This window comes from Abrus precatorius, unplaced genomic scaffold (genome assembly GCF_003935025.1).
Source record: "Abrus precatorius isolate BTA unplaced genomic scaffold, Abrus_2018 Scaffold8, whole genome shotgun sequence".
NCBI lineage: Eukaryota > Viridiplantae > Streptophyta > Magnoliopsida > Fabales > Fabaceae > Abrus > Abrus precatorius.
The window spans coordinates 25,344,876-25,357,983 of record NW_020874428.1 but is presented as its reverse complement, the minus strand read 5'-3'; the positions used below and the strand labels follow the sequence as shown (position 1 = coordinate 25,357,983).

The following is a 13,108-nucleotide window of genomic DNA, read 5'->3' as shown; positions in this document are numbered from 1 at the left end:
CATAAAAAATCCAACCAAGCCGTTGAGACCAATCATGAATCATCAATTTTAAGGGGTTGTTACTTAGGTACCTGATAAGCTCAAGAAATGCTGTTTTGGAAGATTTTGTTCACACATTGACAAATTTTGTACACACATTGTCTTCAACACCTAGTCTCTTGTAGCTAAACTCATACTTTATTAAGCTGCAAGAGTCTTGGTTCTTTAGTACTTATCCTGTACACAAAATTTCCTTGAACCATTTGTGTGATAAAAAATTGGAATTCCTCAATAAGGTAGTGAAGTCTTTGCCATCGTTGGCATGGAGGGCCAGAGTGTAGTTGTGATCCATGATGCATCTAGAGAACTCAATTTAAGAGTTTTTGAATGGACTCTACATGGCTTGTTACTTATGGCAGGAGATATGCTCACACTAATTGTAGTCCTGCACGAGGTCATCACTCCTAGTATGTAATCCTCCTTGGCAAACTTTGTTCACAATATGCATGTTAATTTCGCAAATCAATCCATTTTTTTATTTCCCTTTACATCATTTTTCTTGTAGTGGGATACAAAAGCAGTGTTGACAGCAGGTTAATGTCTGGGGCAAACCAGAAGATTGTTGAGGCACAAGCTGCAAGGAAGAAGGAAGAGTATATGAATAATGTGGAACTTGCTCAGATTTTTAAAGTATATAAATCAAAAAAGGTCATAAATACTATTTAATAAAACTTTTCTCTATTTTTGTTTTCCTTTTGAACTTCACTAATCACTAGTTTATGTGATCATTAGGAAGCATCAAGTATGACTTGCAAGTTGATAAATACTTGACTGAATAAGCTAGACATGGAGAATCAAATATCAAATGTTGTTGCAGCAGTCAAACAAATTATCTTGCATATTATTAACTACTAAATATTGTAGGGTCTAAAAGGGATTATTAGACAAGAAGTTTCTTTACTTTAGTCTCCAAATCTAACCTTATATTTTAGTATTCCTATCCCTTACACTTGTTTTTTGGGTACTAACTTCACAACTGACTTCGTTGGATTTGATACTAGAAGATATTAGTTAAAAGTGAGTGGGGACGAGAGAGATTTCACTAAATATACTATTTCTACTCCAAAATCTAAATGCAAATCAATCATGTGGAGTAGGTGTGCCACATATATTGATGATATTTTCTGTGTGGTTGGAGGGGGTTATAATCAAAAGCATACTGAGTAATTTGATACAAAATAGTTGCGGCCACCAAGTATTAAGGTAACAGTGCTCTAAGGGATATTTAGTGCATTCCAAATGATAATAAGTGTAAAATTCTTTCACAAAATTCGAAGGAAATATAGAGTTGTTAAATCATATTCTTCAATATTAAAAAAATGTGCATATTATTATAAAAAAGTTCTTGATTGTTCTCCAGTTGCTACTTTCATGTCTCCTTTGGGTGTCAACTATGCTAAAGGAAGGCAGGGAAAGTAATAGGTTGCAGCTAAAACCTTTGACAATCTCTCAACAGAACAAGTTCTCACATGAGTATACACATTTTGCAAATAGTAAGTCATTATTTTGTTTGTGAACTTATATGACGTGTAAGCAAATGATAAAGTGAAACAATATTCAAACTAAGAGCAGGAGAAGAAGACAATATGCAGTTATCCTTAATTCTATATTCTTATCATTGCATAAAGAATATTAACTAATACAACTCATTCAGGTACTCAACAATTTTACAATCTTGATAAAAACCAGGAACAAACTATACTTGAGTTGCCTACCAGGCAAAATCATGAGTTTCACATATTTAAGATTCAATTTCTTTACCTAAATACAAAAGAACCCCTTCAGTCCTAGCATGATCATAAATCATTACACTGTTGACATATTATGGTTATGACTTAAAATTCTTTAATAGAAATTACAGGGTTGACAATATCATCCTCAAATAACACTTGATAAATCGCAGAAGTTGATGCTGTTCTTTTATTTATTCCTTTATACATATATCCTACTCCAACCACACATCTGTTTCATTCAAGACAGATCATCATAAAAGAACTAGAGAAGAAAACCATAAACCTGTCACATGCTTCACTCACTATTTTAGCATTTTATGAAACATTGCACATCATATTTTCAGGTTGAATTTAAGATAGAAATGGCTATAGGATCATCACTAAAGGCAGTTGCAATGAAATCAGCCACAAAGTTAAAGGCAACTTGGCTCATACTAGACAGGTCAGATGAAATTAAACTGATAATCTGAATTCTCTCTCTATTTTCGTAGATGGACTACCAAAATATTGATGCCAATTATACACTTCATGCAAGGATGACATAGTTCTTTTGAACCCCTTCATCTGAAGGCTATTCAAGTATAAACATATTATCTAACAAAATCCATTAACTACGGTCTATGGGTCATAATGTCTAAACAAGTCATGTCTATTGATTAACTCTTAGATTTGGGTGTTACTTATAAATCAACTACCTTCTACAACTGCAACTATTCTGTTTTTAACAAACTAAATCACAACATAATTATCATAAATTTTTTTATATGTGTGTATATCTAAGCCGTACTCCTAGATAATGACTCAGGCTACCCACACTCGCAAGTTAGGCCTAAACAATACAACTGCTTAGTTGAAGTACACATTGAACACACGGAGAAAATAGAATGATAGATTACATATGAATCAGTATTTTGTTGGTGAAGTTAAAGTTGGATGTTTACGTTTGGTTAAGGGTATTCTACATGAGTATGTCATATAATCGAGTTATATAAAATTTCAAAATTATATATTGGTCGAACTCAAATCTATATTAATTCATACATGACGTGCAACATTCTCAAATTGGGAGCTTGTAATAACTTCGGGATGTTAGTGTATGATTAGAAATATGCTTGTTATCAGAAGTAATGAAATAAGATAACAAATTATTTAATTGCATCAAGTGTGAAATCCAAACTCATTTTATTGAGTGAATTAACTCACTACAACCTCATCTTAATGTAAGATGCATCTGGGTGGTCACAGGAAAATGAAAAATGATGAGGAGTATTTCCTCCGGAAGCTTTCTTGTGGTATATTAAGAATAAGGCGTTTCAATAAAATTGTACGTTTAAGAGGACCATTAAAACTTCCCCAAGAAACAAGACCAGGTAGCACCCATGAAACATACACTGACAGTATACCACTACCAGACACTTCAACTGAACCTGATCTTGATCATTCCAGCATTGAGATTTCCCCTACATGTAAGTACTTGAACACATTTTTTTATTTCATCTAATATAATATAAGCTTCTAATTTTGATAAACTTCAATATTTTTAGCTGTTTTCATTTATCAATTTTCCATTCACAACCCATTGAAAGAAATTGAAAGAATGATATTCTAAGGGTACCCAATATCATGTGGGTTGGCATTAGCATGGCTTTGTTTCTTTGCATGTTTCTCCTCCATAAGCATCCAAAATAGTTAAAAGTAAAAGTACTAACAATCTAATGATAGTTCATGGAAAAGATTATCCTATGAAACTGGAACAAGCACTGAGACAAGAAAGCCTCCATGATGAAGCAGAGTGCTCAACTCCTAATCAACTGAGCACAGGAGAAAAAGACATTAGAAACAAGCAATTGGAATGTCAAGGAAAAAGTGACCAGCAGTGGAAGGATGAAGAACTGATAGAAAGCAGGAACCATGTGAAAGAAAGGGACCAAAAACTGAAACAGAAAGAGGAAAATAGAGACATGACTTGTGTTGGAAGTAACATGCAAACAACACATGAAAGCTTAAGCACTGAGGAATATCAGAGAAGTGAAAGTTGCTCATCTCTTGGAGGAGCTAAAAACTATTACCTTGGAGGGGCTGAAGAATACACACTGTGTAAACAGTTTTTTGGTTTGAGTAATTTTCATTTGAGGGATTGATTTTGTACTTGTATTGTGCATTACTTACACATCACTTTTTGTCACAATCTATCCTCTCTAGTTACCTCCATAATATGATGGTATTATAGCCATTATAGACTGCTATCTTCCTCAATTCTCATAGAGTAACAATAATGCTAAATGATTTTTGGTTTGTATTGCACAAAATGATAAGTAATATTGGATTTGAACCAAATCAATATTCTCTAACAGCAATAATTAATTTATTAATTAGCACCTAGTATTCTTGAAATCTGCACATTTAAACTTTTTAGTGCACATGCAACCTCTACTTGTTGAAATTTTGTTACTAACTTAGTTCAACAAAATGGATAGAGCAATTAGCAGCTAAAGAAGAATTGTTGCATCAGCTTGCAATTACAACTCAAGTAAAAAATTGAAGGACGAATTAGAAAAACACATTACAATAAGTTCCACAAGGGACACCTTAATCAACCAAAAACTTCGAGGAACAACAAAGCATAGCAACTTTGTATGTCTTCACGTGTTACACACATTCATCCACCTTTGGTATTTCCAACCAAAATAAATTTATGAAAACGTGTTTCCAAAATAATCATCAGCAAACTAGTTAGAACATGTCAAAATTCTATACCACTTTCAAAATTTAGTAGTATTTGGTATATAATTTTTTTTTTATAAGCAAAATATATATTATGAGAGAGAGTTTAAAGAAAATTTAAAATTCATATACACAGATAAAAAAAATTAACACTTACTTAGAAAAATAAAAAAACAAAACTTTGGTATATAATTTGAATGAATAAAAAATAATTTAACTGTTTATTATAATTTGTTTTATCTTATAAAACATGTAATATGTTTCCTTAAAAAAAAATTATAATTTTATATCAATTAATTTATTCAATATATTATATAATATGAAAAACTTATACTTGATTAATGCTAATTTGACCTCAATTCAATATAATTAAACAATTAAACTGTAAACCATCAATTTTATCACTTCAATTAATAGTTTGGTTTAAAAAATATTCCAAAGACTTTACATAAAAGTTTAAAGAGAAGAGGAAGTAAAGAGTTTGAGAAAAAGGAGGAAAATAAAAGGAAAGAATAAAAAATGTTAAAAGAAAAACTATTCAGTTTAAAAATTTAATAACACAACTTTACTAAAAATTTTGGAAATTTTATAAAAATTCTTCCCCAAATTTAAAAATTATCATGAAATAAATATTTTTCTTCCATTCTTTCACTTTTTCTAAATTTAACTTTCAAATAAAATGTATACATTTAATGGATGGCGTCAGGGTAAAGAGTAAGGAATGATACTGGTAGCCTCAACACTGTGGGCTTTTTCGTATTATTATTTGATTAAATTATTAATGTAAGACTAATTTCTCACAAAAGTAATATTTTAACAAAAGACCATATTTGTGTTAAGTGTTTAATATTTTTTATAGATATTAAATTTTATTTATAAATTTTATATAAATTTAAAATTAATTTATTTTGTACTAAAAATTTTAAATAAATATAATATATTTTTTAAATATAAATATGAATGTATATATTTATAAATATTTAATTTATTTTAAATTTAGTACATAACTAACTACATGATTTCAGGATGAAATTTGTCAATCACAGCTTGCAATCTTTTTATTGAAGACCCTTTTATTTTTATTTTCACCATCAACTTTAATTTTTCATAGCACATTCTTTAATATAAAATCTATATTTAATAATCATTAAAAACAGTTATTTAATAGTTAAACCGTATTTAAAAATGATTAAATTTATGTTACTTCAGTAGTTGAGAGGGTTTGATACTCTCTTATACGTATAATAATCTTAATTATTAATTTTATACAAATAAATAATAAAATTAGTGATTTAGTTATATAAAACATTAATATTTTCTGATCTTTAAAATATTAAAAAAATTACCACTACCAAGTCAAAACACCTTTGAAAATTGAAATATCAAGTCCAACGACAGAGGGACAGGAAAAATCTTGGCATACAAGATAGGACATATATCTAAGTACATCACTGGCAAAATCTTTAAACAATTATCTAATTGACAACATTTATCAAAATTATAATTTTCTTTTCTTCTTCATTTGAAAATTTTAACCTCCTCGTTGATGAAGTATAAAAGAAAAAACAAACTCCGCTGTATATAAGATGGGACATCTCTAGGTAAAATCATCACTGGTTTTTGTTACTCTCTCGGCTGTAGTCTTTGATCAAGTATTGAAGTGTTCTTCTGCAAATACATCGTCGTCTCCAGGGCACAAGATTATTGAAGAAGATCAAGAATTACACTGCCATACCCACGTCGTCAAGATTCAGGTGACAACACTTACGTCTCATTATATGTATAACCCAACTTTTTCCCAAACAATGATACTTTCTTTTCTTGACAAAATTTCAATTTTGCATTCATCTCTTTAATATTATACTGTAATTAATTTTGCATGATCATGCGTAACTCATCTCACTTTTTACTACTCATCCAATTAATACCTAAAATATTTGTTAATCAATCTTTATGTATTATTTGAGATTATATTTTAACTTTTTGAATGAAAGTTTTTCATGAGTTTTCTCATATGGGAGCGCTTCTTAATCATAGTAAGTATTTTTCTACTTCAAATATTTAAATTTTTATGATAATTTTAATTTTTAATAATTTATTTTTTAATCAACCTCAATAAATAATATGAGGGTAATAGTGTTTGCTCCTCTGGTACAATACTTTCTTATCTTATTTTCTTCCGTGTACATTCACTTCAACTCTCATTATTTAGTGCATATATTCTATTTTTATACCCTCTATCACTGCACTCATTTTACACTGTTTACGTTAATTTGTTAGCATCCATTATCAGTAATTTTAAAGTTAACATTACTCTCTTTTTAGGTTGTCTTTTCTTTCAAGTATCGAGATGGGTTTTGATGAACAAAATAAACCGCATGAAGAATCACATGAGGTATATATTAACTCTATATTCTGTCATAAAACTCTTTCTCTAGTTGTTACTTAATTTTTATTATTCTTTTTTCCTTGAAAGGCATCTCAGAAATCTGTGGCGACAGCAAGCGAGTGTGAATTTTGTGTCCAGAACTGTAACTCTGACACAACATCAACTGACCACAAAATATCCCACCTTCAAGCTCAAGGGAAAAATTTGGTCACAGAGCTTAATCCAATGTCTAAAGACAAATTTATGTGTTTTATTTGCAAGAAGGATTTTCCATCAAGGAAATCCTTGTGTGGGCATATGAGAACCCATCCTGACAGAAATTGGAGGGGTGTTCACCCTCCTATACCTTCTCTTCCTGCTCATAGCCACGATTCTAGCTCCAACTTAACGATGGAAAAGAACGAAAATCATTATTATTCCAATGCAATTGCTACACCAAAGAAAGAAGAACCTGTTGATCTATTAAAACATTTGCGAATGCTACCAGGATGGCAATTTGGGAAAAGAAGGAAGAAACGTGTTTATAGGAAAGAGGAAATTACAGCTGCTCAAATACTGGTGGATATCAGTCATGACACATGGCCACATGGTGTGCATCTCAAATCAGTACTTCAAATGGGGCATTTTGGAAATAATATGAAAGGAGCATCGAATGATATGAACACTAGAGATGAGGCTGGTACTGGTGGAGTAAAAGATTTAGTTCGTGACTTTGGTGAAATGAAGATGTCCAAGGAAAATAACAACGAGAATAGAAGAAAGTTGACAGTGAAATTGAAGAATCCATATTCAAGAGTTAAAGATGAGGCAGGAGATGGCTACAAATGTGATATTTGCTGTAGGTATTATCCAACGATCCTAGACTTTGTAGAAGACAGATTAAGCCACGCTAAAGAGAGGAATCTTAAGCGTAAGTCTTCAGATGGCGCAAGAGAAGCAGATCAATCAAGCAAAAAAGTTCATGGCTTTGATCTGAAAGAGTTGCCCGAGGATACGTAAGAGGAAGCATATTTGTTTTTGAAATCACCAATTTTTGAAGGGGAGGGTTATGGTGTAGTAGCAATATGTTTTTTCAACTGTTTAGTAGTTTCTATATTTTAGTTTGTTATATAAGTTTCATTGTTAAAACATTAATTACATGTTGCTGTTTTATTTGAATTAATATAAATATAAATGTATGTTTGTTTTTTATTCATTTTTTCACAATTTTATATTTTTTTCTTCTTCATTTTTTATTTTTAACAAAATGATATAAACCTTGTCTTTTTATGAATAGGTAAGAGTGGATATTGTTTAATCAAATTTTTTTTAAGTTGCTTTTTTTTTGTCTTTAATTAATAAAAAAAACTATGATCTTTGAACTATTAAAATGAAAGCTTTGAATATTTGAAAAATTGTTGAAAAGAATTACAAAATTTTTTTGTCGTTACATAATTCTACCATGGTCAAGATAAAATGTTAATATGAAAAAAAGTTGAAAGGCAAAAATAAAATAATGTCTTTTTACTATTATTTCAACAATAATCTTTAGGATCATGACTTTCAAAACAATAAAAATAATTTAGAATTATCTAAAGAAAAAATATGCAAGAGAGATGAAAGGATTTAAGATATGCAAGTGCTTAATTTGATAAAATGATTTGGACTCCTAAATACGATAAAGTCTAAGACAATTAAAATATATTAAAACATGTTGTAGTATAGCTAATAAGATAAGATTATTAGGTGTTGAGCTTTCTAATTCTAGAATTGTAGAAAAAACTCTTGTAATAATGTCTAAAATCACACTAATGTAATTCTCAATACCTTAAAAGCACATAAGCAAATGCATGTGATGAAATTAGAAGGTGTTGTCAAAGAAATCTTACATGTTATACATCATAAAGATGCAAAATTTAACAAGAAGAAATATTATTTCTTATGTCATCATCATGTGAAAAAATATATTGTTGATAAGAGGAAGAGGATCATTTGTTTATAATTTACTTGCTTCTCAAACTTTAAATAAAATGAAAGTCAACTAACTGACAATAGTTACACTAATCAAATTATTAACAACAAAAAACTCTTTAGAATCTTATATGGACTAATGTCACCAAATTTAAAATAAGTAATAATGATCCTATTTTAGTAAAAAAAAAATAAGACAATTACAATAACAACTTATTTAGACACAAAATTAATTCATGTTATTTTTTGTTTCTTGAAATTAACTAAAATTTGTTAAACATTAACTAATTGATTGAAAAAGAATTTAAAGTTATTTTTAAGACATTGTTTAATTAAATATGAAGTTGGTCAAAATATTTTTAAAATAAAAATAAAAATAAAAATTTTACTTTAAATCTATTATAAGAAAAGTAAATAACTTTTCATGTAAAAAAATTATCTGAATAATTTATCTTAATATATTTAAGTATTGAAAGTAGGTTTTTTTATTTTACACGTGTAAGTAAAAAACGTCTTAAAGTTACAAATATAATAATTAGATATTTCAAAAATACTTGCAACTTAGACATCAATTTTAAAAGGAGTGAAACATTTAAATTGATCAATTTTTTAAATAGTGACTTAATTAATGATGGTAAAAAATTTTTATGACCAATTACTTTGAATCAAATTCTAATTAAATATTGAAGGAAAAACAGTATTCTTATTGACAATCAATTTACTTTCTATTAGGAAATTTAAAACATAGAAAACATAATTTGCAATTTGCAATCAAGAAAAAGTTTGCAACTACTTTTATTGTTTTAGGTTATTAGTTAAGTATACAGTGAATAAATAGTTTCTATATTTTAAGAATAATATAGTTTGCTAAATTTTAGCTACACAATTAGTTTCTATTTTTATTTGAAAAATTTTATAAATATACCATTAATTAAGATGAGTTTAATGCATGGCATTTTTACAGGTTGAAATTTTAAAATGAAATAGACACTAGTTAACTGTATGCAAAATTTAATAACCAATGATGGTATTTGAAAATATTGGTTCAGGGCAAAGCTATTTATGATCTATCACCAGTAAAACAAACAATAAAATATTAAATTAATTTTAAAAAATTAATTTTTACTCGATTTCCCACTGCATAACAAGAGGACATGGATTGTAAGATAGACTCTTAAACAAATTTTGTCAATTTAGAAAGCGTATGACTTCTCTGATTAATTAGCATTCTTTTAATTCTCCCTATAATTCTCCTAATTAACAACGTAACATCAACAATCTTGATTGCATAGTAAAATTTTGATGACTTAAGTATATAATTAAGATACAATAATTTATCAACATTTTGATTGACATGGGTTAAATATCAAAATTTAACAATTAAATTCAAAATAAAGTTACAATAATGTTAAAATTTAGATAATCTAAAACATAATTATATCTTTAAATTGGAAGTCCATGAAAATTTAAAATTTTAGACAATTTAAAATTGAAAAATGAAAATTAACTATAAAATCGGTAGTGTAGTTTGAATTTAAAATTTGTTACTAAATTAAAAATTTCAAATATTTAAAACTAAAACATGATTTCAATTTTTAATATTTTCAAAACTTAAAGAGGACTCAAGTATATTTTTTACTCGCCTTTACATTTTGTTCAAAAAATATTTTTTTTAAATTTTTCAATCAAGTTATTTCACAATTTGAAAGATAGTAAATAGTTTTATTTTTAAATAAAAATAAAAACATAAGATATAATATAATAATATTATGAAACAATACAGAATGGTAAATAAACCCAATGTATTAAAAATAAGAGTACATTACAAAATTGTAAAACAAATTATCATAAAAAAAAAATTGTAAAACAAATTTAAGACCGAAAGGTAACTAATGTAATATCTTTATACCAGTTGAGTTGTATATGAAAATTTAAAAATCAAATCCAACATAGCAAAAAAAAATTCAAAATTCAAAATTTTAAAATTAAATTAAATTAAAACAGAATTATATCTTTAGATTGAAAGTCTATGGAGATTTAAAATTTAAATTGAATCTAAAACTGAATAGTCAAAGTTACTACAGAATCGGTTGTGTAGTTTAATTTAAAATTTGACACAAATTTTAAAATTAAAATTGTCAAAAACTTAAAACTAAATCTGATAATTATACTCAAATATATTTGTGACTCGCCTTTACTTTTGTTCAAAAGATAACAATTTTATTTTTTATTTTTCAACTAAATCATTTGACATTTTAAAACATAGTAAATAGTTTAATTTTTAAATAAAATATAAAAACATAAGATATAAAATAATAATATTATGAAACAATAAACAAAATGGTAAATAAACCCAATGCATTAAAAACCAAGAGTGCATTAAAAATTGTAAAACAAATTAATGTCTCTATACCAATGCAATGCATATAATAAGAAGAAAGAAAGAAAAGATACTGCTAAAAATAATCTTAAGAACCCCAGTCTTAATTCCTATTGACATAGGGTTGGACAATTGAGAATAAAGTATCTTCAATCTTCTGATAATCCTCTAACCAATTGATCTGAGGTAAAGCATCTTCATTGCCTGGATTTGGTTCCTTTTGTGCCTCACTGGGATCCGTGGAACAGTGATGTGAATTACCTTCCAAATTAGTTGGTGGGTAAGACATGGATTCCAATTGTGGATTATGCTCTTCCACCAAAAAATCCAACGTTGATGGGAATGGAGGCATCTCAAAGATGGGGAGAGAGGGACTTAAACATGCATTCCCCTCCGACGTGTAATCAACCCCGGACTGACTTCTGTAGCTTGTCCTTAGACTGTGAACAATTAATAAAGTATATACATATTTATGGAACTTAAGTGTTTTAATTCTTCTCATTAGGGTGGATACATAATGCATGAGAAAACAAGATGAAAATTATATTTAAAGACAAGGTGGAGTAATTTGCTTACTTATCAATTAATCGTCGTGGTGGTGCAACAGCAGTGATCACACAAGTACTGTCCAAACAATTGTACAGCTCATGTGAATCTTGATGAAGCTGCTCCGGGGGATGCATAATGGGATTATATGAACCTTGTTCTACAAAAATTGGTGGTATCTGAAGCTGGTTTTGACTGAGACTGTATGAGTCGAATATCAATTCGGGCACACTAATGGATGTATCTATTTGTGAGTCATTATTTTGCTGTGTAGAGTCCTTTAGTCTACTTCCTTGGTTGGCAGTGTTCAACGTTGCTGGTTTTATGTCATCAGGGTATAGTGGTAACCCAGCTCTTCTCCTCTTCTTTAATCTTGTGTTCCAAAAGTTCTTTATCTCATTGTCTGTGCGCCCAGGCAACTACTCACAACAACAAATTATATGATATTTCAAGAACACAAACTCTATAATATCATAATATAAGTAGATAAAGAGAGGAGAGAATGCGAACCTCTTGTGCCATTTTAGCCCATTTGTTTCCCATTGTGGCATGAAGCTCCACGATTTTACGTTGTTCTTCTGGAGAAAATGATCCCTTTCTCAAATCTGGTCTCAAATGATTTGACCATCTTAGACGACAACTTTTTCCACAACGAGCAAGTCCCGTACGTCTTTGAACTTCATTCCAATTTCCCACTCCATGCTGTGTCACGTATGCTGCTAATATTTCATCTTCTTGCGCCGTCCATGGCCCTTTCTTTAATATTTCATTCTCTATTGATGCATCTTCCCCCTTTGATGATGAAGATGACATACTTTAAAATGTGACAGCAAAAGTAAACAAATTTCAAGTCAGCGAAGAAATCAAGAACTGTGAATAAAAAGTTATAAAACTAAGAAATCAAGATTCGCATCCCACTCTACTTTGTAAAGCTGAAGCAGAAAGTGAAACAATGCAAGAGTATGGAGAACCGGGTGATGAATTCTGTTGAGATTCGCTTGAGGGTTTTTGATGAGTTCTTTTCTAAGAAGATTCACTTTTTATAGTGCTTAAAAATTGTCAAATTCAAATATACAGATAAATAAAAAATATTGATTTTTGTGTGTACATTAATAACATATATTGCATTTGAAAAATCTTAATTAATTTTCTCATTTGTACCATGCTTTGTAGCACCTTAATTTTAAACTTAAAATTTTAAATAATTAAAGAAAACTTAAGTTGACATTAATGTGTTAATTTAATACATGGAAAATCTTTCAAATATTTATTGAGCTCTTAACAATTACGATAATAATATATTTACAGTAAACTCATTAAATTTATAACTTGTATTTAACTCCCAAC

The 13,108-nt window shown here is 28.8% G+C and overlaps 3 protein-coding genes across 3 annotated transcripts; 2 read left to right on the top strand and 1 right to left on the bottom strand.

The window, feature by feature from the left end:
- The first annotated feature begins 301 nt into the window (after positions 1-301).
- Positions 302-3,913, top strand: LOC113874533. Its single transcript, XM_027512754.1, has 5 exons — positions 302-446; positions 545-669; positions 2,117-2,214; positions 3,018-3,238; positions 3,507-3,913. The coding sequence occupies exons 1-5, from the start codon at positions 302-304 to the stop codon at positions 3,911-3,913; spliced, it is 996 nt and encodes a 331-aa protein (XP_027368555.1).
- A 2,933-nt stretch (positions 3,914-6,846) lies between these two features.
- LOC113874531 lies at positions 6,847-7,884 on the top strand. The gene is made up of 2 exons (XM_027512753.1): positions 6,847-6,891; positions 6,973-7,884. The coding sequence occupies exons 1-2, from the start codon at positions 6,847-6,849 to the stop codon at positions 7,882-7,884; spliced, it is 957 nt and encodes a 318-aa protein (XP_027368554.1).
- A 3,434-nt stretch (positions 7,885-11,318) lies between these two features.
- Positions 11,319-12,574, bottom strand: LOC113874530 (transcription factor MYB101-like). The gene is made up of 3 exons (XM_027512752.1): positions 12,272-12,574; positions 11,792-12,180; positions 11,319-11,655 (listed from the first exon to the last, which is right to left on the bottom strand). The coding sequence occupies exons 1-3, from the start codon at positions 12,572-12,574 to the stop codon at positions 11,319-11,321; spliced, it is 1,029 nt and encodes a 342-aa protein (XP_027368553.1).
- Positions 12,575-13,108: the final 534 nt, after the last annotated feature.

Bases quoted from the DNA above. Each gene is read 5' to 3' on its own strand.
- LOC113874531 (XM_027512753.1), top strand. From the start codon at position 6,847: ATGGGTTTTGATGAACAAAATAAACCGCATGAAGAATCACATGAG. The intron at 6,892-6,972 runs GTATATATTAAC...TTTCCTTGAAAG, and splicing joins CGCATGAAGAATCACATGAG to GCATCTCAGAAATCTGTGGC.
- LOC113874530 (XM_027512752.1), bottom strand. From the start codon at position 12,574: ATGTCATCTTCATCATCAAAGGGGGAAGATGCATCAATAGAGAATGAA. The intron at 12,181-12,271 runs GTTCGCATTCTC...TGTTGTGAGTAG, and splicing joins GGGCTAAAATGGCACAAGAG to TTGCCTGGGCGCACAGACAA. The intron at 11,656-11,791 runs GTAAGCAAATTA...AATTGTTCACAG, and splicing joins CCACGACGATTAATTGATAA to TCTAAGGACAAGCTACAGAA.
- LOC113874533 (XM_027512754.1), top strand. From the start codon at position 302: ATGGAGGGCCAGAGTGTAGTTGTGATCCATGATGCATCTAGAGAACTC. The intron at 447-544 runs GTATGTAATCCT...TTTTTCTTGTAG, and splicing joins GCACGAGGTCATCACTCCTA to TGGGATACAAAAGCAGTGTT. The intron at 670-2,116 runs GTATATAAATCA...TCATATTTTCAG, and splicing joins AACTTGCTCAGATTTTTAAA to GTTGAATTTAAGATAGAAAT.